Genomic DNA, 21,429 nt, shown 5'->3' on the forward strand with positions numbered 1-21,429 from the left:
AATATAGTCAAATTTGACAAAGGAACAGAGATTCTTTAGCAGATAGGGGTAGATTTTCATGCACTTGATGTTCATTTGTAAAATCAAACAAGCAAAAAACACCCAGAAAGATCATAAATCTGTCACAAAGCTGACAAACATGAGCAGCTTCACTCTTGTCCGTGCTGGGACACAGGAGGGTACAGCACAGTAAAGTGGGAGCAGTATCCTTCTACAACTGGGTCATAGAGCTGTGTAGGGCTGTAAACCCTGGGCCTCTTTCTAAGCTAGACAGAAAGACAGTCAAATCGTTCTATGAAGTTCACCTCACAATTTATCTGTTAATCATAGTGACAGCTCCTTGATTTGTTTTCATATTACAAAAGCCATAGAAGTAAAACTATTGCCATGTACTCATGCAGTATAGCTTTTGTCTACTGAGTCACATTCTGGAAAGCAAATGTATCACTCATTTTCATACCGTGTAAGGAGGAGTCTTCACTCTCTTGCTTGGCAGAAAGAAAACAACGCAAGAAGATTCCAAACGCAATGTGTGATGAGATGCAAACACAGCACCTTCCCTCCCTCCCCTCTTCCTTTCCTCTACCACTTCCACAGAACATGAAATACCCACGCCTCTTGATTCCCTTCCACCCTTTTATTTTCCCCATAACTTTTAATCAGTGCATTCAACTTATATGCACATGGGCAATGTGTGTTCATAACTGTGAATAAATAAGCTTGTTTTTAGTATTAATGTAGAATGTAGCCTTCTTGAGAGGAGACACTGCCTCTTTTGACACAGCTCAGAGAACTCAGAATCCAGAATATGGCAGTCATTTACAATGTTTGTAGAATGAACTTAGCTATGCAAAAGATATCTTGTAAACCTGTTTTCAAAATAAAAATGATGCTTTATAAACAATATTCATCCCATATTGGCTTTCAAACCCAAGATTCAAAGTAACATTCCCTGACATAACTGCTTTAAAAAAAAAAAAAAACTATGAACTTGTTGGAGATGTCAGTCAATGGTAGAATGCTTGGGTCTCAGGTTCAAAACCTGGCACAACAAAAAAACAAACATAATAAAATTTACTACCTTAAAGGCATGGCACACTGAATTCCTATAGTGCACTTTGCATTTAAATAAGATCCTTGCTGACATTTTATTACATTCACAGAAGTTCATGGGTGAAAATGAGATATATCCAGAGACAAATATACACAATAACAACAAAATCTATCATGTTCCAGATGAAATTTGACTATTAAATTTGAAGACTCCACAATGAAAAGGCTATGTTAAAGCAACAGCTAAAGCTCCATGTGACACCTGATTCTCTTATGGGTTACCAGAACCTGTTCCTCTCTAACTTATCCCCTTATCTGGAGAGCATCCCCACAGTTAAGTCTGAGACATCCACCTGACTGCTCACACCCTCTGCAGCCTACGCCTTCTCTGCTGGCCCTACAAGATGCGTACTGGAAGTCTTGCAGCTAAATGCCTCCCTGGGAAAAAAAAACTCAAAGAACTTAAAAGAAACAGTTTTGTATATTTCTTGACCTTGTCAAAACTATCTGTCGAGTAAGGTGGGCAGGAAATATAGGGGAATGCCTAGACAGTTAAACCTTGATCGCTCATTCTCTGAGTCAATTCTGCTTAGCTGAACAGCACACCAGAGGCTATTCTCCCCACAGGTCTTACTAACACTCTATGGGAATGCATAGGTAACATGGAGGATGAATCTCATTGTGAAAAAGTGGAGGCAAGCCCATTGGTGTCTAGACTGATACACTTTATCACTGAACTGCTTCCCCTGTTGCTACAATTATCATTACAGCTGTTAAAGGCCTGGCAGAACAGGTAGAGGCAACAGTCTAACCCACTGAGCAGCCTAGCACAGATGATCAGAATCTTCCTGAACTGCTCAAAAGCAAATGCTACCACTGGCCATCTCTCAGTCATGTCTACTACATAAGAACAAACCTCATGTGACACTCAACCTTTAATTTTAATAACAGGAAATAATTAGTGGTCATGGCTGGATCAAAATTACAAACAAAGGCTTATAGGACAAAAATGATGTTTTGTTGTGTTTTGCTTTTACATATCTCCCTGCTTAAAATCACCATTTAAAAAGAATCACTTTTTAACTTCTTTCATAATGGGTCAAAATATATGCTTAGGCCATCATTTTGCATTTCTTCCCTTCGAACAGACTGATATTAATTTAAGGGAGTGCTGCCTGTAGGCTGTTGCCTTCTCTGGTTCTCTCAAACACAGGCAATGGCTTAGGGGGGAGAACAAAGGAAGCAATTTTGAAAGTCTATGTAATGATGTCAACAAGAGTCCAAATCATAAGGCTTTCCATAAACCTAATTTTAAGGAAGTCTTTTTTTCATTATGTATATATAATTGCTCCGTTTCACAGCTTAATCAAGACGCATAGAACATTTCTTCCCTAAGCATCCCCCCCGAGGCTCCATCCTGCCTAGCTCTGACTCATGTTCTCCCCACAGTCATGATCTGACATCCACGTTCATCTAATTGCACCATGTCAACATGCTATAAAAAGATATGCAAACAGATGCATTCTCACTGCCTCCATGACCTTGGGAGAGTCTCTCAGTATGTTGAGGTGAACACACACTGAGATTCAATTGGCAGAAAAGTTGTCAAGATTCAACCAAGGTCAGTACCTAGAGTTGCATTAACACAGGGTCCAAGCTTTGTGGCCTTCTGAAGGCGCTGGAGGGAGGCTGGTCACAACCGGCTCCCACAGTTCCTCTCCACCTAAGTGAAGGCATGACTGATGCCCTTTCCCTCATCTGCCTTCACGCCTTTCCAATGTATATTCAGTATACACTTATTTTCTGAGTCAGACTTGGATAGTCTCATTTCCTGTTCAATGCACCGAGACCTCCTGAATTCACTGCACTCAGATTTAATTTAACTCCCATAATGAACAGATAGCCACTGCCGCCACCCTCTGCCCTGTCTCCCCTGAAACCATGAGCCAGGGTAACAAAGACTAGCGAAGGAAGGCATGAACTCCATGATAGCCCTCTTCCTGATGGGTTTCCCTGACTGCAGCTTGTCTCACCTCTAACCCAAGTGTCTTTGCCTATCACAGCTCTGAGGATTCCACTCCAGCCGCATACACTCCTCCCACACAGCACAAGAGGCAAGTCAAACCGTGAGCCTGGAGCTGACAGAAAAGTGGCTGCAGCAGATGCATCTAGCTCCTGATCGTTCCTTATTCTTTCTGCTCCTTAGGAAAGATAGCTAGTGCAGGGCACACTTTCATCCCTTGGGTTGATTCTTATGTTTAGTCCTCTGTTTAGGATTAAGTCCTCAAGCCAATTGCTTTCTGATGTCCTCCTCAGAGTTCTGTGACCCTCTTTGGTGCCACCAGCATCCTATTCCTAACTCACTCAAAGGCAGCTTGTACTGGTTACATTTTTGTCACAGTATCACTTGGATTGGGCCACTTAAGTGGTATAGTCACTTGCCACCAAGCCTGATGACCAGCATTTGATCATTGGGACGCACACAGAATAGACTGACTCCCACGTGTTGTCTCTCTCTCTCTCTCTCTCTCTCTCTCTCTCTCTCTCTCTCTCTCTCTCTCTCTCTCTCACACACACACACACACACACACACACACACACACACACACACACTAAATAAGTGCAATAAAACATAACTAAACAAATAAATCAAAGACCTGGCTAAAGTACTTTAAAAGCAGCAAGTCTATTTTAGCTCATGCTTTAAAGGAGGATAGAAAATGAAGAGGAAATGCCACAGACTAACATACAAAAGGCAGCAGCTAGAAGACCAGCGGCCTTCAGTCGAGCTGAGATGAGTTTCATATGGCTCTCCGGAGAGCACACCCTGGAGAGCTGTCAGCATCACATGAACATGGGAGAGGCAAGTACTAAGCTAATGTCCTACAAAAGGCACTGTAGACCTTGGCCTTCTTGGACCGTTCTGCCTTCTTGGAGCCAGGCCACTGGTAAAATTTGATACTCCTTAGACCCCTCCTCCATGTGCCTTTTCCTTAATATACAATCTCCTCTCTTCTAACTAGCCAGGCTTCTCTGTACAATCCCTTGTACAGAGTCACAAGTACCTGGAAACTCCAGCACTTACCCTCCTGACTCAGATCCACATCCATGATATCCCCACCTCCCTAAGATACACACACACACACACACACACACACACACACAGAGAGAGAGAGAGAGAGAGAGAGACAGACAGACAGAGAGACAGAGAGAGAGAGACAGACAGACAGATAGACAGAGAAAGACACACAAAGAGACAGAGAGGGACAGAGACAAAGCAAAAACAGAGAGACAGAGAAGGAGACATAGACACAGAGACAGAGACAAACACATAGACACACACACACACACACACACACACACACACACACACAGGTATCACTGAGGACTGAGTCCTAAGCACTGGGGGACGGGGTTCACAATCATAGGTGACACAGTACTTGTAGCTGAGGGAACTTACAAGCTGCGCTCCATTCTTCACCTTAGGCCAAGTCAGCCTGTGAGAGGTAAAACCTAGAAGCAGGTTCCCAGTCCATCTTGCTGAGCTACTGAGGTGACAGCTGGTTTTCTAGAGACCCTGTTGCACCTTTTTACTAAATGAGAGTGACAAGCATCTACTGAACAAGCTACCCAAATACACAGCTTAGTATCATGAGAAAAGGCCACTCAAAGAGGTAACGCCACATAACACGTCATCAGATAGCTCTCCTCTCCTGTGTGGCCTCTTCTGCATTAACTAATTCACAAGGCAAACCGCAAGCAGCTGGATCACACTAAATAGTGGCATGTTTGCATAACAGCTGTATACTTCTCCCAGTACTTGCAGACAATTTCAACTCGGTCTCCATGTAAAGTGTGAGGGAAAGTCATGATTTTTCAGTAAATGAGAGGTGATAGGAGGAAATCCTAAGCACTCTGAGACTGGCCATGAGATTAAGTCTTTGAAAAATACTCAAAATGAATGGGCACTTAATGGCACTTTAAATAGTTCAACTTTATATGTTCTGTCCTCCCACTCAGTTTATTTTGCTCAATGCTACCTATGTGTTTTAAGCAGATGAAGATGCTCAGATCTTCTTCCGGTAGTTAAGAAACTAGAGAAAAGCCTTCTCAGGAAGTCATGAGGTGGGAGGTTTCTGTAGGCAACCAATGTATGTGGTCTGCCTTGGTGATGTCAGTGCTTGAAACAGACCTGGTCCCAGTAAAGGAAAATCCTGTCAAAGCGAAGAGAACAGTGTGTCCGTCTGTGAGAAACCTTTTCTGTTTTCCTATCAATGGCAGTCAGACTGACAACGGCCAGGATTTCCTCAGCCCCACCCCATCCTGACTTCCCCTTGTGCCAGTTAGCCGACTGCAAAGCCAAGCTCTCACCAATGATGTGAGACACAGACACAGGCTGCTTCAGTGATGAGAGACAGAGCCCGGCCTGTCCAGCATGCCAGCTAGAAGGTCTGGCTTCTGATGTACCACTTTTTTGCAGAAGGTAAATGCCTTGCCAAATTCTTTTCGGCTTGTTTGTGTGCTTCTTTGTGGAACAAACACCAAGATTATTATTTTTCCAGCAAATACATCAAAGCGAGTACAGCATGCCAGGCCTGAGTACCAACCTCCGCTGTTCCTCGCCATGTTCTCCTGAAGGGACAGTGAGACACTCATCCATGTGTCCGTGGAGCAGCCGGAGAACGTCACCGCCAATGAGGTACCCTGTAAGGATCAAAAGTCATTTGTGTTCATGATGCCACGGCCAGATGCTGAAGGCCAGATAGAGTCTCTGATACAATAATCTACTTGCACAGGCTGAGAAACACCAGACTAGAAAATGGTCTTGGACTTGTGACAAAAACACAGGCCTGGATGCCATTGGCTGACTCCTTGGGTCCTGAAGTGTGATATTTTAATCAGAGGGTGTGGTCTCAGCCTCATAAGCATCACCATTAAATTACACAAAATGTGGGGCTGTTGGAGTCTGTTTGGTCAGCAAGTGGATTCCTGACCAGCCTCTGCTAATTGGCGTGATTGAGGCCAATGCAAAGACCCAATCAAAAAATAAGTAAATAAAGTGAGTGAACATGTGTGCCTGTGCAAACACACACAAGCACATATATGCACACATACATGTGATGGAAAACAAACAACACTCTACCATCTTGACCTCTATCCTCCACATGCACGTAAAAACATATTCATGTACCCACACACATACATGTACACACACACACATACACACACACACACACACACAAGCACTGGCTTAGATTTGAAACTATAAAAGTGAGAACCACTGCAACCAAGGCAGCTATCACCTTGGGAAATCCTACTGCATAAACATCATCTTGAGGCAGCCTCTAGGCACAGGGATAAAATGAGAAGTGATGACATTAGACTAACTAAGCAGGATCCCGAGGTCACACAAATGGGGTAAACAGCCCTTAGAGAGCTAGCACATGAAATCACAGGAACCAGCCAAAGTTGACAACACCATGAAAATAAGAGACGATGAAGTCTAGCACCGGCTTCGCTTTCAAATGGCAGTTTAAACAAGATTCTAAAATGGCATGTTTCTGCATGACAGAATATCAGGACATGAAAGGTCTCTAATTAACCATGAGCTCATTATCACGATTTCAGCAATAAGCATCAACATTACATCAAGGACAAGCCTTTTAATTAAAGTGGATCTCTTACCTTGGGCCGCTTCACTTCCGGAGCTGATAGGGGCCACGCTCCAGAGGGTCTGCTGGAAGGCAGCATCCACATGCCAGCTACTGTTACCATACGACAAGTGCTGCAGCAAGAGGCAAGAGGAGGCACTGCTGTAAACCCGGCACAGGAAGCTCAGGCAGCCTGATGCTAACATGGCTGAAGCCCAGCACGGGAAGCTCAGGCAGCCCGGTGCTAACACGGTTGATCTGGAAATGTGTATAAGGAACACGCACTCTGCCTATTCTTTGACAATGAAAACACTAGACAGGCATCGTGGCACACACCTGAAACTTCAATACTCAGGGAACTGAAGCAAGAAGAGTCTGAGTTCAAGGCCAGCCTAGACAACATACCCTGACTCAAAAATAAATAAATGAACCTAAACAAGGTAATTCAATCATGAGCAGGAAAAAGAATAATAGAAGTTACTATTTGTTTTAGTTTTCTTTCTGTTGCTGTGATGAAACACTCTGACCAAAAGCAACTTAGAGGAGTGATGTATTTGGGATACACTTCTAGGTCACACTCCATTATTGAAAAAAAAATAAAGGCATAGGAACTCAATAGGAACTATGGAAGATGCTTGCTGGCTCACTCCCCAAGGCCCACTCTTAGCTAGCTTTGTTATATACCTGGGACCACCTGCCAAGGGAACAGTGCTGTCCATAGTGGTCTAGGCCCTCCTACATTAATTCCAAATCAAGGCAGTCTCCTATTCCTTTAGACCAATATGTTTTGGGCAACCTCTCAAATGAGACTCCCTTCTCACGGTATTCTAGGTGGTGTCAAGTTGGCAGGTAAAGCTAACTAGCTAACTATGTAAATTTAAACATTTTTCAGTTTCAGCCTCAGATGAACCAGCAATCAGAAAACACAGGAATTAATAACAACTACAGTGAGAAAATGTATTGGTAGGAAGAAACTTTGTCTTAAGGCTTGTTGATAGACAAAATAGTATTAAAGTCACCACTTGAAATTTCATTCGCTTTTCTACATATGATAATGTGATAATATATTGACAGCCCATTATATGAATAAAAACCCTTCAGTGGCTGTTAGCTGCAATTTGGTATCAAAGCCAGTAGGTAGTGATGACAATTCTCAGCAACAGTTTCACTCTTTACTCTTAAATAGAAACCACTGGATAAAGAAAAGGCAGTTCACATACACAAGAGAGTTTTATTCATCCACAATGAAGAATTATATTATGGTATCTGCAGGAAAATGGACCATTATGAAGGAGAAATAAAACAGACTGGAAGACAAACATCTCATGTTTTCTCTGAAAGGCAAAAAACGTGGACTTTAAGTGATATGCACCCATGCATACATATATGGATGTATATGTACAGGACTAAGAGAGAGGTGGGAAAGATCTAGAGGGAGGGAAGAGAAATGAACAAGAGAGAATAGGAGTATGAGTTCATGAAAGCAGGAGGGGAGGGCAGTAGAGAGGAGGAGGGCCAAGGAGAGCAGAGGGGGAATTACGGCAGATACAGACAGAAGGACAACTGAGTGCAAAGTGTCTGATGTCTATGTAAATGTCGCAATGAAGTGCATTCCTTTGTATGTTAACCAAAAATCAATTAAAAGACTTTTGAAACTGACACTGTACAATGCACGTATTAACTTCATCAGCAATTGATTTTCAAGTTTCCCAGGCGATCATTTGGGTTTGGCAATTGGTTCCTCCCCTCTCTCTCAACTTCAGCTGTTAACTTGCTTGCATGCCATCCCTTGGTCACCTTAGGGTCACCATCCCTATGCTCAGTCCCTGCTGAGACTCCGTTACTGGCTCGGTTTTCTTTTCTTTTTCTTTCTTTCTTTCTTTCTCTTTTTTTTTTTTTTTTTTTTTTTTTTTTCCTGATGTGAAAACACTTTTACCGTTCACAGATCGATCCCATCCCACTTGCTCCATAATACAACCAGTATGTTTTCCCGTGGTGGTTAGCACACAACACAGCTCTCTGAGGCATTTCTTTCTCCCCCTTTAAGCTGCCTGACACAGGTTCACAGCAGCATCTCTCACCATCCAGAGCACTATGCCGATGAGGAAAAGATGCCAGTCAGACCTTTAAGATCAAAACAGCATAGCTTTTACCAACGATGTTTATTCATTTCTTCTTGTGTACGTGTTGTGTCTGTTTGTGCGCATGTGTGAACACTCGAGCGTGTGGAGGGCAGAAGCTGGTGTTGGTTGTCGCCTTCAGCTGCCTCTCCCTGTTGGGTCTCTGTCCCTGAACCTTGTCCTCACCAATTTGACTAGACTGGCTGGCAGGGAGGTCTGAGATCTTCCTACCCCCACCTCCAGCTCTGCAACTGCAGCCACATGCCACAGAGCTGGCTTTTTATGTAGCTGCTGAAGAATGGTGTTTGTATGTCAAACACTTCACTCACTAAGTCATTTCCCCAGTACAGCTTTAAAAAATATCTGAGTTATTTCTATGTCAAAAACATAGTAAAGAAAATTGTGCATATTTGCATACATATACACATGAAAATATATATATTTGAAATATATTGTGTATGTATTTTTTCACCATGTATAGTTCACCAAAATCTTCTGAAGAAAATTCACAATACTAATGCTTATATTTTATTTTGGTTTTAAACAAAGTGAAAGTTCATACACATTCAGGACAGATAACCATTTGTTAACTCATCACTGATTCATTCAATGTATTGTCTGAGAAAGATTTCACTGAATGTTATCAGACAGAACTTCTGACCCCAAGGGTGCTTGTAATCTTGCAGTGGGAGATAAGTGAGCAACAGAAAAAGCCATGCATCAGTACGGTTTTCTTAAATGTGTAAAGTACATCCAAAATGCTTCAGGAATTATTAAAAGAGATTTCCAACCGAACAGCTGGAACAGGCTTCCTCCTGCCGGGTGTGGAGGGGACACACTGATTCTGCGGGCAGCGGTGGGAGTTCTCCATGTGGCCTGGCTCTCCTATGTGAGATGCACTGTCTCCAAGTAAGTAGATGCATACCTCAAATCTATACAAGTATAATATAATGTAGATGCTTTGGTTATAAATGCCTTAAAGATAATAAAAAAATTTTACAAGCCAGTTGGTATTTTTCATTTTAATCTATCAGACTGCTTGGCACAGATGTAGCTAGGTCCCTCTGGCCGCCTAAAAATCTCTGATAAAGGGAAAATGTGGCCAAGAACTGACCGTAATAAAAGGGCAGAGTCATGAGGACACAGAGTGCAGTGTAGAGCCCTCTCGTTGAAGCTCTGGGTACACACTGAGGAGGGGAGTGAAGGACAGGTCTGCAGACAAATGCTGATGCCAGACCAAGGAGCACACACTTGAGGCAGCCAGGAGCAACTATAGCAAAAAAGTAACATGTGCGTGAAGGGACTGAAATGTGATTTGTAAAGTATACCTGAGCTCAAAGATGAATCACACAGAAAATGAGAATGTGCCAGTCCTAACTATGCCCTTCAGAAAGTACTGAAGCCATAGAGAGCTGTCTAAGTAAAACCCACTCATCAGAAGCAACCTTCTCAGGGGGGCATCACCTCTAGAATCTTCTTCTTCTTTTTGCTGCTTAGATGGCAAAACAGGAATGACACAAAGTCAGGCCCAGTGCAGTTACATATGCAGAAGGCAGCAACTGGTCCATCTACTGAAACCAAGATGAGTTGTCTTTAAAGCAAAGATGGATGGTGGCAGCAGAGGAAAGCAAAATCAGCCGTAGGCTCAACAATACAGTCACTAGGCAATCCGAGTGCAAGATGGCAGTGCTCAGCCATAGTAAGGCCATAGTATCAGGACTCAGGGCACCTGGCTGCAACCTTTAATCTAATGTTAATTACCTCAGCCTTTACTATTTGTTTCCTTTGATGTGCGTGCGTGCGTGCGTGTGTGTGTGTGTGTGTGTGTGTGTGTGTGTGTGTTGTACTACATACACGCCTGATTCCCACAGAGGTCAGAAGAGGGTGTTGAATCCTCTGGAATGGAGTTACAGATGGGTCTGAGCCACCACATAGGTGCTAGGAATCGAACCTATGCCTTCTGCAAAAGCAACAGTGAGTGATCCAAACCACCGAGTCCTCTCTCCAGCCCAGGACTTTTCTCACATGTGCTCTGGAGGGTGGCACTTGGGTCCTCATGACTGTCCGGCAAGCCATTTACTTACTGGAGCATCTCTCCTGGTCCATGAATTTTAATTTTTAAAATACATAGCAAGCATTTAAGCAATTTGTCAAAAAAAATAAAATAGTTTCCAATTTAGGATCAGTAGAGCAGGGCCCATCAAAACTGCTGATCCCAAAACTATGGGGGAATGAGACATTATATGACAGAAACACAAAATCTCAGAGGCCTGAGTGACCCAGAGCTCTTCTGGGGAATCTTAACCCAAACCCCATAGAGCTATATTCTGACCTCTTAATTTCCTCTCTAATCCTGCAAATTTATTTGTTGCATTCTAAAAGCTGCTTGCGACAGCAGGTCAGAATGCTTTATCAGATTGCCAGAAGGCTCCATGGCCCCAACATTTTTCTAAAATTCTCTGAATTCAGCCCTTGTCTGATGCAGTTTTTCATTTGTTTATTTATCTCTTATTAAATGTCAGGCACTTGGGCCCTGGTGATACTGTGTTCAAAATAAATTAGCATCCAAGGATAAGAAAGATGAGTAAACAAGCCATCTTACCCCTCAGGCTGCAGCTTTTTCTTTGGAAAACAAATATAAGAAAAGATTAATGGGAGACAAAGCTGCAGATGCTTTTCTAAACATAATATTCAATGGTTCCCTAACTTGGAGCACAGGGACAGAAAAGAAGGCTCAAGGTAAATTAACTAAAATTGCCAGTGGGCCTGATGGCTCACTGACTGAGCATGTGCCTTGGGTGTACCCCCAAGTTGAGCTGACTAACATAATAAATCACTTGTGAATATTAATGATCCCTGTCTTCCATCGATGTATTTATGCAGGTTTAGGAAATTTGGCAACTCATTATGCAATCCAAACACCTTTTTTTGTTGAAAAGCCCAAGATAAGGGCCATAGAGATGGCTCTGCAGGTGGGTAAGAAGCTCATGGTGCCAAGCCTGGAGATGTGAGCTTGGTCCCTTTTGGTGCCATGAGCATCTTATTTCTAACTCTCAGAAAGCAACATGTGTTAGTTATTTGTTTGTTGCTGGTAAAATATTAAGCTAAGGCTAGAGAGATGTTCAGATGGTAAAGTGTATGCCACCACATTTGGTGACCTGAGTTCAATCCCCATGACCCACATGGTGGAAGGAAAGGACCGACTCCTGACAGCTGACCTCTGACCGCTATGTGCATGCTGACATGACTCCTGTGCACAGAACCTGGGTCCCCTGCAAGAGCAGCAAGGGCTCTTAACCACTGAGCTCTCTTTCTCTCTCCCCAGACCCCTGATTTATTTATTTTTTATTTAAATAATTTATTCAGATTACATCTCAATTATTATTCTCTCACTTGTATTTTCCTGTTCCCCCCTCCTTCCCTCTTTCACCCTATTCCCCTCCCCTAGGCCTGTGACAGAAGGGGACCTCTTCCCCAACCATATGACCACAGCCTGTCAGGTCTCATCCTGGTAGCCTGCTTCCCCTTCCTCTGTTATTGGACCACGGTTTTATGGATTATAAGATCTTTGTATGTCTACAAGTGACCTGGAAAACAGAAAATCAATGTTTCCAGAGTGGAAAAAAAAAAAAAAAGTCAGACAGAAACCTTGCACAGACCAGACCAGGGAGGTTTTACAACTGACACATTAAAAATGAAGCTTCCAGTGACTTATCCTGTCTTATTCTGTTTGAAGTGGATTCTAAGTCAGTAACAGCCATTTGCCTGGCTTTCACTATGCTGTTTGGTTTTTTTTTTGGGGTTTTTTGTTGCTGTTGTTGTTTTGTTTGTTTGTTTTCCTTCTTACTTGTAAGCCACTTTGCAAAAAGTCTCTTTCAAAGACCAATAGGAGCACAGAAAACCCTTTCTGGATAGTCCTGGAAAGATTAGGATGCCGTTTCATATTAGAACGCCAAACAGCAAAAGTAAAGAACAACAGTTCTTGCGCGAGCAGTTACAGCCACTCATTTAGCCAAGATCCTTTATTCCTTGGGGATCAACCTGTGTCCAACTTGTAAAGCCAACGTGCTGAATGAAGGTTCCTAAGCAGGGCCCCCCTTCTATCTGGGAGCCACCTCTGCAGCTGGGAGGAATGGAGGGAAATCAGCTGCCCCTCAATTCATCACCATTAGTACTTCAAATGCAAAGTCGGATTAACCTTAACTGAGCTCAGGGGTGAAAGAAAAATAGCTCAACAGTCATAGACCCAATAAGAAAAAGTAAAAGCCAGAATTTTAACTCTCTATGGTCACTTTTAACTGGTGTGTCTTGAAACCAAAGTTTAATTCCTTTGTAATCACGTCATCATCTTAGAATACAGACCTCTGCTTTCACATAAGATTCCTTGTAATAGTTCTCCTTTTCTCTTCCTAAGCTAAATACCAGCAGTTTCTCTAACCACCGTGCAAAGGCACAAAATTCCCAAGCAAACAATAGCAGCTACTTACTATGCAAGGACAGGTGGGCTTACTTGGATTTCAGCATTTGAGTCTCCTAGCGCCCCTACCATCAGCTGGACTATTTATAATTTCTATACTGCAGATGATGAAGGATGCAATAAACTACGCATGGGCCCCAGGGGCGTCGCCCAGCCAGCAGAGTGCTTGTCCAGAGTGTATAAGACCTGGAGCCCACATGCCAGCACTACATATACCAAGCATAGTGCCACATGTCTGTAATCCAAACACTTGCACATCAGAAGTCCAGCATCATTCTTGACTTTACAGTAAGTTCAAAGCCAGCCACTACCTTAACTTCTTTATTTTTTTTTCCTAAAAAACCTTTGCACTGAGTCCACTAGTGCATCCTTGTACCCATCACCACAATCCTCAACTCATTACCAATCGTAGTGACAATGTGAGATGCTGATGAATGATCCTTAGACCAATGGGGATGCCGGTCAGCATCAGCATCCTTCCCCTATCCTGGAATACTGCGGGTCCAGGTCCCTTAACTATTAGGAGGAAACCTGGAGTTAGGTGATTAAGGCTGTGCCTTCATGGGGAGGACCCTTAGCTCCTTCTACTTATGTCCCCACTGTCATCAGGTGAGGAACTTTTGCTTCTACGACAAGATGCTCTGTCACATCACAGGTCGCTAGCAATGGACGCCTATTAGCCACAGAATAGAACCTCCAAAACACTGAGTCAAAACTATCTTCCCTTATTTTAAGTTGCCTGTCTCAAGTATCTGTCATACTGGTTATCACGCAGACATCTGACAGCATGGTTTGGCTCTTGCTCTGCTTCTCTGGAGGCAGAAACCATGGACAGTATGTTCTTGGAGTTTCCTTCTTTCTATTGTATGTGGGGTCCTGTGGATATGAGCAATAACAGCACCAGCCTGGAGCCACCCTCCCCATTAAGGCCACAGAAGTCTCCCTCCCAGGAGTTATTTATGACTCCCCAGCTAGAGGCCCAAGCCTTGAAGAGGCATCTCCCCAGCTTCGCTTGTTCACAAGCACATTTCCCATGAAGCGTCATTTCATCTCTGTCTCTCAGCAAAGCATCAGTCCCCTAGCCCTGCCCCCACACTTACCAAGTACCTTTCTGAGGACACACTGACCAAGATGAGGTCGTCTCCAACGCGCACTTTTTCTCCTTCTGATCTCTGCTTTGAGGCTGGATGTATGGTCCACCAGCAAGCCTCCCCTGCAAATGACAGAATTGAAACAGAGAGGATCCAGTTAGCGTGAGGTCCATTTCCTCTGCGGGTGACGTCATTTATGTGGCTTTCAGAGAGCCATGGTTTCATGCCAACTGATCTCTTGGATCATGAAGAACTCAGCCAAACTCACTTAGAGTAGGACGCACACTGAAATGCCAACTTTCTCCTAATGGGAAATGAGGGTGACAACTAGTGTCTCTTCTCCAATGACAAGTGCTGGAAAGGGATATTTATTTTCATACATTAACCTAAGCCTAGGTATGCCAGACGGCCAAGGTGATTTCATTCCCTAAGCAGTCTTATTAAAAAACAAATCTACTTTTTACATGACTTTCATCAAAAGGAACTGAGGTTTCCTATTGGGGTAGCTGCATTATAAATGTTCTTTTGTTGATTCAAAAGTGACATAAAGGACTTAACAATCTCATTGTTTCTGCTTTGCTTCCTTTCCTTGTAAAATGCCTTAGTCCCTACAGTCTAAGGGACTCTTAGGACAGAAGGTGCACTATAAAGCTGGGTGTACCTTAAAACAGACCTGAAGTAAGGCAAGCGGCAGCACAAAGCACACAGCCATCTGCCTTTGGGAGTCTCACCACTCAAACCAGAAGCAGAAAGCAACCTGCCCACCATCCCCCTTGAAGTCCTAGGCTCAAGTTCTCTCTGGCAAGTCCAGCTGTGTTCTGGTGGCATCTTTCACCTACAACCATCATTTCCCCTCCTTTACCAAGCCTGGTTTTTTTTTGTGTGTGGTTTATTTCATTTTTATTTATGTGTGCGTATACACCACAAAGCATAACGTGTGTGTATGAACATCAGAGGACAGCTTGCAAGAATCTCTTCTCTCCTTGTACCTTGTGGGATCTGGGGGTTGAACTCAGACTGTCAAGATTGCTAGGCCACCTCACCAGCCCTTTATAATGATGCTATAATGTCTCTTTCTGAACTAACTCCCCAGTGCCAGAATGCGTGTGTGTGCCTTTTGTACCTTGGGGTTTTCCCAGGTTCTGCCACCACCACACTGTGGCACTCGGTGACTAATTTTGTATGAATGAGTAAATTCATCTGGGATACATCCTGGGGACTCACGTAGTCAGTGTAGAACTGGGCCTAAGCTGTTCTTGCTCAAGCCAGCCTCAACTGTGTATCTCCAGTCAAAATTCTTCACTAGATCCATATTTTCATTCATTCACCCAAACACTGATAGTGCACCCAGCATTTCCCAGCCATTGCATCAGTAGTTGATAATTCATCAACATAAAAGAAAGAAAAAATAAAGATCATCTGCCTTCTGGTGAAAGCAAACAAAAAACAAAGGACAAATGCTGAGGTACATCAGCAATTCATACACAAGTAGCAAGCTGGGGAGGAAGCAGGGTTCAGGATAATGGGGTAGATTCAGGGTTGAAGGGGAGGATTTGGAGGTAGGGGAGCTGACAGCTGTGTTAGTCTGTCATGAAATCAGCTCAGTATATAAAATACAAATTCGACATCATGTGTTTTGGTCTGCAAACTTAAAATGTCTTATTTTACTGCTTGTTAAAACTCATTAAGTTAAAAAACCAAGAAACTAGAAAAGTAAAGAACTGAATTTACATAAAATGTAATATATGTCTGAATATTATATTTATCTTTTTATGCCCAGGATTATCAAAAGTTAACTGGGTCCACTATATATTTTTTCACTATCATCTCTGTTATTTAACAAAAATCTAGTTAATATGAAAAACTACTTTTGATGAATATATAGAATGTATATTTGGGCCTTACATGTGGGTGTTCTGTTTTGCTATCTATGTAGAGTACATGAACATGGCATCTGGATGAAGATCTCTCTTATCAAGTATTCACAACTTTCGTGTGTAGAGAAACCATTTCCTCTCACTTGTTGAGGTTTGCAGACTTTTGTTAGAGGTTAGCTCACTGTGCTAAATTACAGCCCCAGGTGTGTTTCATGGCGTTTGTTTCATGGTGTTAGGCAGAGAATGCAGGGCCTTGCACATGTCAACACTGAGCAGCATCTTTCCTGAGAATGTATTTTTTTTAAAGGGATAAAACAGGGCAAGCAGTGGGGGAAGGGGTGGTCCCTACTAGGGAAGCACAACACAGCAACAAAAGTAGGATTCTGTCTTTTCATCCTTTTTTCTACTTGATACCTAATTTTATTTCATTTCATTTTTGTGATGTTTAGATTTGAACCCAAGGCTCTTCACATGGTAGGCAAGTGCTCAACCACTGAGTTACATCCCCAGCTCTGTGACAAAAGTTGTTTCCAGAAGCCAGGCCTTTTCATTATGAGCGACAAAATGGTCTAATAGGGTACAACGAGCAAGGTAGCCAGGAAGAACGCAGAAAACCTTGTGCTCTCATATCTGGGGTTTTCAAAGGATAAATATGTTTGTATAAATTTTTTGTTGCTTCCAAAATCCTGCAACGTCGGTCTATTTGTCATATAGCATGGGGCGCCCTGTGGCAGAGCAACAGAGAATTTCATTTTCTACTTTTGTGTTTAATTGTTAACGTTGAGCACACCATTATCTTGTCCCTGAGGATGCCTTAAGATGAATGATTAAAAGTCATGCAGAAACACATTACAAACACATCAACAAGTTTCACAATACCAGTCCATCATGGAGAGCCGACTGGCTCTTTCTTCAGCCCCAAAAAGAAAAAGAATATGAAGTCAAAACTTTATATCTATCCAGTTACCTGGGAATAAAGAACCAAGATAAAAAATATACTCTTTCACTTTACCAAAAATGTCAAAGACAACATCATCTTCCTGGCTGTATTATACAAACAGTCATCTCGCATGTCTCTGACCATGTCTAGCCGGCCTCTCTCTGAAGAGGGTTTCCTTACAGTGCATGACACTCACCTGTGGTATCCTCTTGAAGGCCAACATCAAAGGCCAGTTTGTCAGTGGAAGACCGGGAGGTGGAGAGACAGCACAGATACTAAAAATACAAGATCAGTTGTCACCACAAAATGTTGACAGTCCTACTGAGGCTACCATGATTAACTCAGCCACAGACATGGATGAGCAAGTGCATCCATGGTCTGTTGACTTAGAAGCTTACAGGCATGTACTCACACATGGTATACAGTTCCTTGTGAGTCATATGTCCAGTCTATTTTGAGCTTTCTAGAGGAGGCTCCACACTGATTTCCACTCCACAATGACTGCGTGTGTTTACATGGCCACTCAGCACATAAGGGCTCCTGGCTCCCTGTATCCTCACTAGCATTTGCTGTCATTTTTTTTTCTTTCTTGACAATAGCCATTCTGACTAAGGTGATGGGTGATGCTAAAGGGTATGAAAACACAAGGAGAAGTATAAGAATGGTGGGAGGTATAAAAGGAAAAGGGGGGAGGAGAAAAGAGAGTAACGGACTCTATCTGACATCAAAGCAGAAGAGGGAACTGTTTAGGGCAAAGAAGACCAGTGAGGGCAGAGGAGGGACAGCAGTAAGAGAGGTGAATGAGGACAAAGCGGGATGTGCATGTGCATGTGTGTGCATGTATACCACAAGGAAACCTATTATTTATATGCTAACTAAAACTGAATTATTATAAAATGTGTACAGTCGTATCAGAGTCCAGTTGGGCAAGTCAGTTGCGATCAGTCTATCTCCGATGAGCGTTTTTCTAAAACTGTGATGATGCTTCTGTGAGGAATAGAAAGCTACCAACATCTGAGGCCAAGCAGTAGTTGCAGAGCAGGCCTTCAGAGCAATGGGACAAAGAGAAAGCAATCCTTTGCCTCCCGCCCCCCCAGCAATGAAAGACTAGAAATGAGCTTTGTCAGGACAAGGAGACAAGTGACTGGGGACGTGTTTGTATCTCTCTGCCTTCCTGAGGTAGTCATGGTCTTCTGCAAACATGCAACATGATCTGACATTAGAAACCCGTCCCCCAAAGGACCCGGAAACTACTCACTTTTATCTTCTACTTTTGTTTCCTTTTCATTTATTTAAATTTTTTGTTGTTTTTTGAGAAGAATGAAAGAACAAAAGAAAGAAAGAAAGAAAGAAAGAAAGAAAGAAAGAAAGAAAGAAAGAAAGAAAGAAAGAAAACACCAAGAATATACTTGGGTGTGGGTTCTTCATCTTGCTAAGATGAGGGCAACATGAATATACATGCCCACATTTCTCTCAGGGAACTCAGCTATCGAAGCTGCATCGTCTCATCCCCTCCATCCTAGGGTTGTCTCAAGTGTATCTATTCTCAGATATAAATTTTAGATCGCCTTCATGCCAACACATCCCCGCCCCCCACCAGCTTCAAACACCTTGTTAAGTGACATAAGAATGAGGACACTAAGATGAATGTGGCATGAGCTTAAAATACCCAACCATCTGCGTGAAGCAGTTACTCTGCCAGCAAGAAGAGGAACCATCAGAGAAAAATCCAAAACAATGGTGGGAATTAAGCGAGGCTGGGCCCCTCTCAAGACCTGGATGGTCAATGCCAACACTACAGCAACCCTCTCCTGCAACGCTTCTCAACCTCCCTAATGCTGCCAACCCCCCCCCCCCCTTTTTTAACAGTTCTTCATGTTGTGGTGATTCCCAATTATTTTCATTGCTACTTCACAACTATAATTTTGTTAGTTATGTGTGTTATGTTACTGTGATGTGCGTTTCCTAGTAGTGTTAGGTCACACAGGTAGAGAACCACTGCTCTTATGGAATTTGGCACATCTAGCTAAGTGGGTGTTCACAGATGTGTAAGAAGGGGGATGAATGAATGGGTTGGACAATCAGACACAGCAGGTGGAACTCAAGGCCCTAGCGCTGTGGCACCAAACTGACCTGGAGACTCATTCTGCATCTTGACTGCAAAGCATCCACTCTCAAGGTGACAGACAAGAGGCTCTGAGGATTACCACAGGTAGTATTTTATCTTACTTTTCAGAAAGATATCTTATGATTTAGCTTATTTTTATTTCTTATATTATGTATATGTGTGTGAACATGAATGAAGGTAACTTTGGAGGCAAAAAGGTGTCAGATCCCTTGGAGCTGGATAGTTTAATGCATTTATAAATTAATAATTTAAAACAAAATTAGAAAAAGGAAATATTTAACATCTGGCTTTCATACTTGCTTCTTCCTAAAATTTGCATATCAAATGTGTTACGTGTATTAAAAAATCTATTAAAGGCATTTAAAATAGAACTCATGCCTGGTATGTGTGAATCTAGCCTTCATTTTATGAATGAGAAATACTGAACAGAGCACAAAGGTATTAAACAGGAGTGCTATTCAAACTCATTTCTCTCATTGCTGAAAGGGAACCCTCGACATTCTGTCTGACCCCGATCAGCATGGCCGCATGAGAGACGAAGACAAGATGTCCACTCACCATACCACTGTATGAATGGCGTAGCAATATGGCATGTCCATAGAGAAGTGTTCGGTGGCCTCCACCTTGAGCCGTCTGAGGAAAGGAGAGAGAGAAAGGGTAGAGAGGAGAAGAAGCATGAATGATCAAACAACTAAGACAATAAAGTGTTCTTCTGTCTTCACTGGGAAGTTTAGTAGTAAGAGACAAAAGTACCAGGAAAGCGAAGCCCCTGGAACAAGTCCTTCAGTACACGTGATGCTGTGAGGAGTGCACCTGCCATGCAGCAAGCATCTCATCATCTCCCTCCCGCTCTGGATAGGCGAACTGGGATCCGGTGAGTAATGGTTACAACTTTTAACTGTTCGGTCTACTCAGTCACTTCCTGTGGCTCCATTGGATAGGGTACCCTAGTTACCTTTGTATCCAGATACCTGCTAAGTACCCAACACATGGCAAGCATCAGCTAAGTATTAATTTGACAAATGAGGTTTTGCAAAACCCAAAACTGGTCACATCATCTCTGGGGCTTAAAGCTCCTCATTCTTCTCTGTTGCTCATGGGCATAAGTCAAATGCCTTTAACGACTGGAAAACTTGAGGTCACTGTGCCAAGGATCACGGATGGAGATGGACACACGCAGAGGCCAGTCCTCTACGATAAACATATCTACTTCTTTCCCCTGCCCCCACCAAATGTCATGTTATATGTCCTGAGAGCCAAATCCCTCTCTGTTGTCTTCTCTGACATATAAACGATGTATTCAAACTCAGTTCATTGGCCAGATCCCTGCGAGGCTCATCCAGGTTCCCTAGCATCACCCTTGACCCTTTGCAGCTCTCAGCTGCACCTGTACATGGGCTTCCTCACTCTGCGGGCAAGAACTGCCTCTCTTTCCCCACACTGAGAACCCAGCGTCAGTGGTTTTGGTTCAGTGCTAACTCTGAGAAAAGGTAAAGAGGATAGTAAGTAGATAAGAAACATGTGTGAAGTGAAAGCCTGCATGCGAGGGGCATTCCACACGACAGAAGCAGCTGTGTGTGTGTACAAAGGCAAAGGGCCTCCATCTCAATTACAGTGCTTAAGGAAGGAGGAGAAGCAGGGTGTTGACATTTTCATTTGGGGTGACCCTTATCTCTTTGTTTGGTTTGGTTTTTTGAGACAGGATCTCTCTGTGTTAGCTTTGGCTGTCCTAGACTCCCTTAGACAAGGCTTTGCCTCCTGAATGCTGAGATTAAAGGCCTTCACTACTATGCCCTGCAACCCTTATCTCTTAATGGAAGTCCAAACCATCTAAATTAAAAAACTGAAGATTTGCAATTTGGGAGGGCCCATGATTAATGGAATGTAATGCAAGTGGTTACCCAAGTTCTATGGGGGAAGGGGACTGGCCTCATTCCCACAGAGATGAGTGGCAGAGTTAATATTTACAAAGTAATCTCAAATAAATCCAGCAAAGAAAAGTGGATAAAAATGTCCAAACTTTCAAATGAAATCTTAGTGATACTGAATGTCATCTAAGGGGGGAAAAAAGTCCTCGTGAAGGTTCACAAGT

The 21,429-nt window shown here is 42.9% G+C and overlaps 1 protein-coding gene across 1 annotated transcript in view; it reads right to left on the reverse strand.

Annotated features, from left to right (window-relative positions):
* The window catches only part of Ryr2 (ryanodine receptor 2), a 561,576-nt gene that overhangs the window by 306,759 nt on the left and 233,388 nt on the right, over positions 1-21,429 (reverse strand). Inside the window, 5 exon segments of the mRNA XM_051151477.1 lie at positions 5,661-5,757; positions 6,739-6,838; positions 14,402-14,514; positions 17,406-17,484; positions 19,896-19,970. Coding sequence (XP_051007434.1) covers positions 5,661-5,757; positions 6,739-6,838; positions 14,402-14,514; positions 17,406-17,484; positions 19,896-19,970 — 464 coding nt within the window.

Source organism: Acomys russatus, chromosome 9, assembly GCF_903995435.1.
Source record: "Acomys russatus chromosome 9, mAcoRus1.1, whole genome shotgun sequence".
NCBI lineage: Eukaryota > Metazoa > Chordata > Mammalia > Rodentia > Muridae > Acomys > Acomys russatus.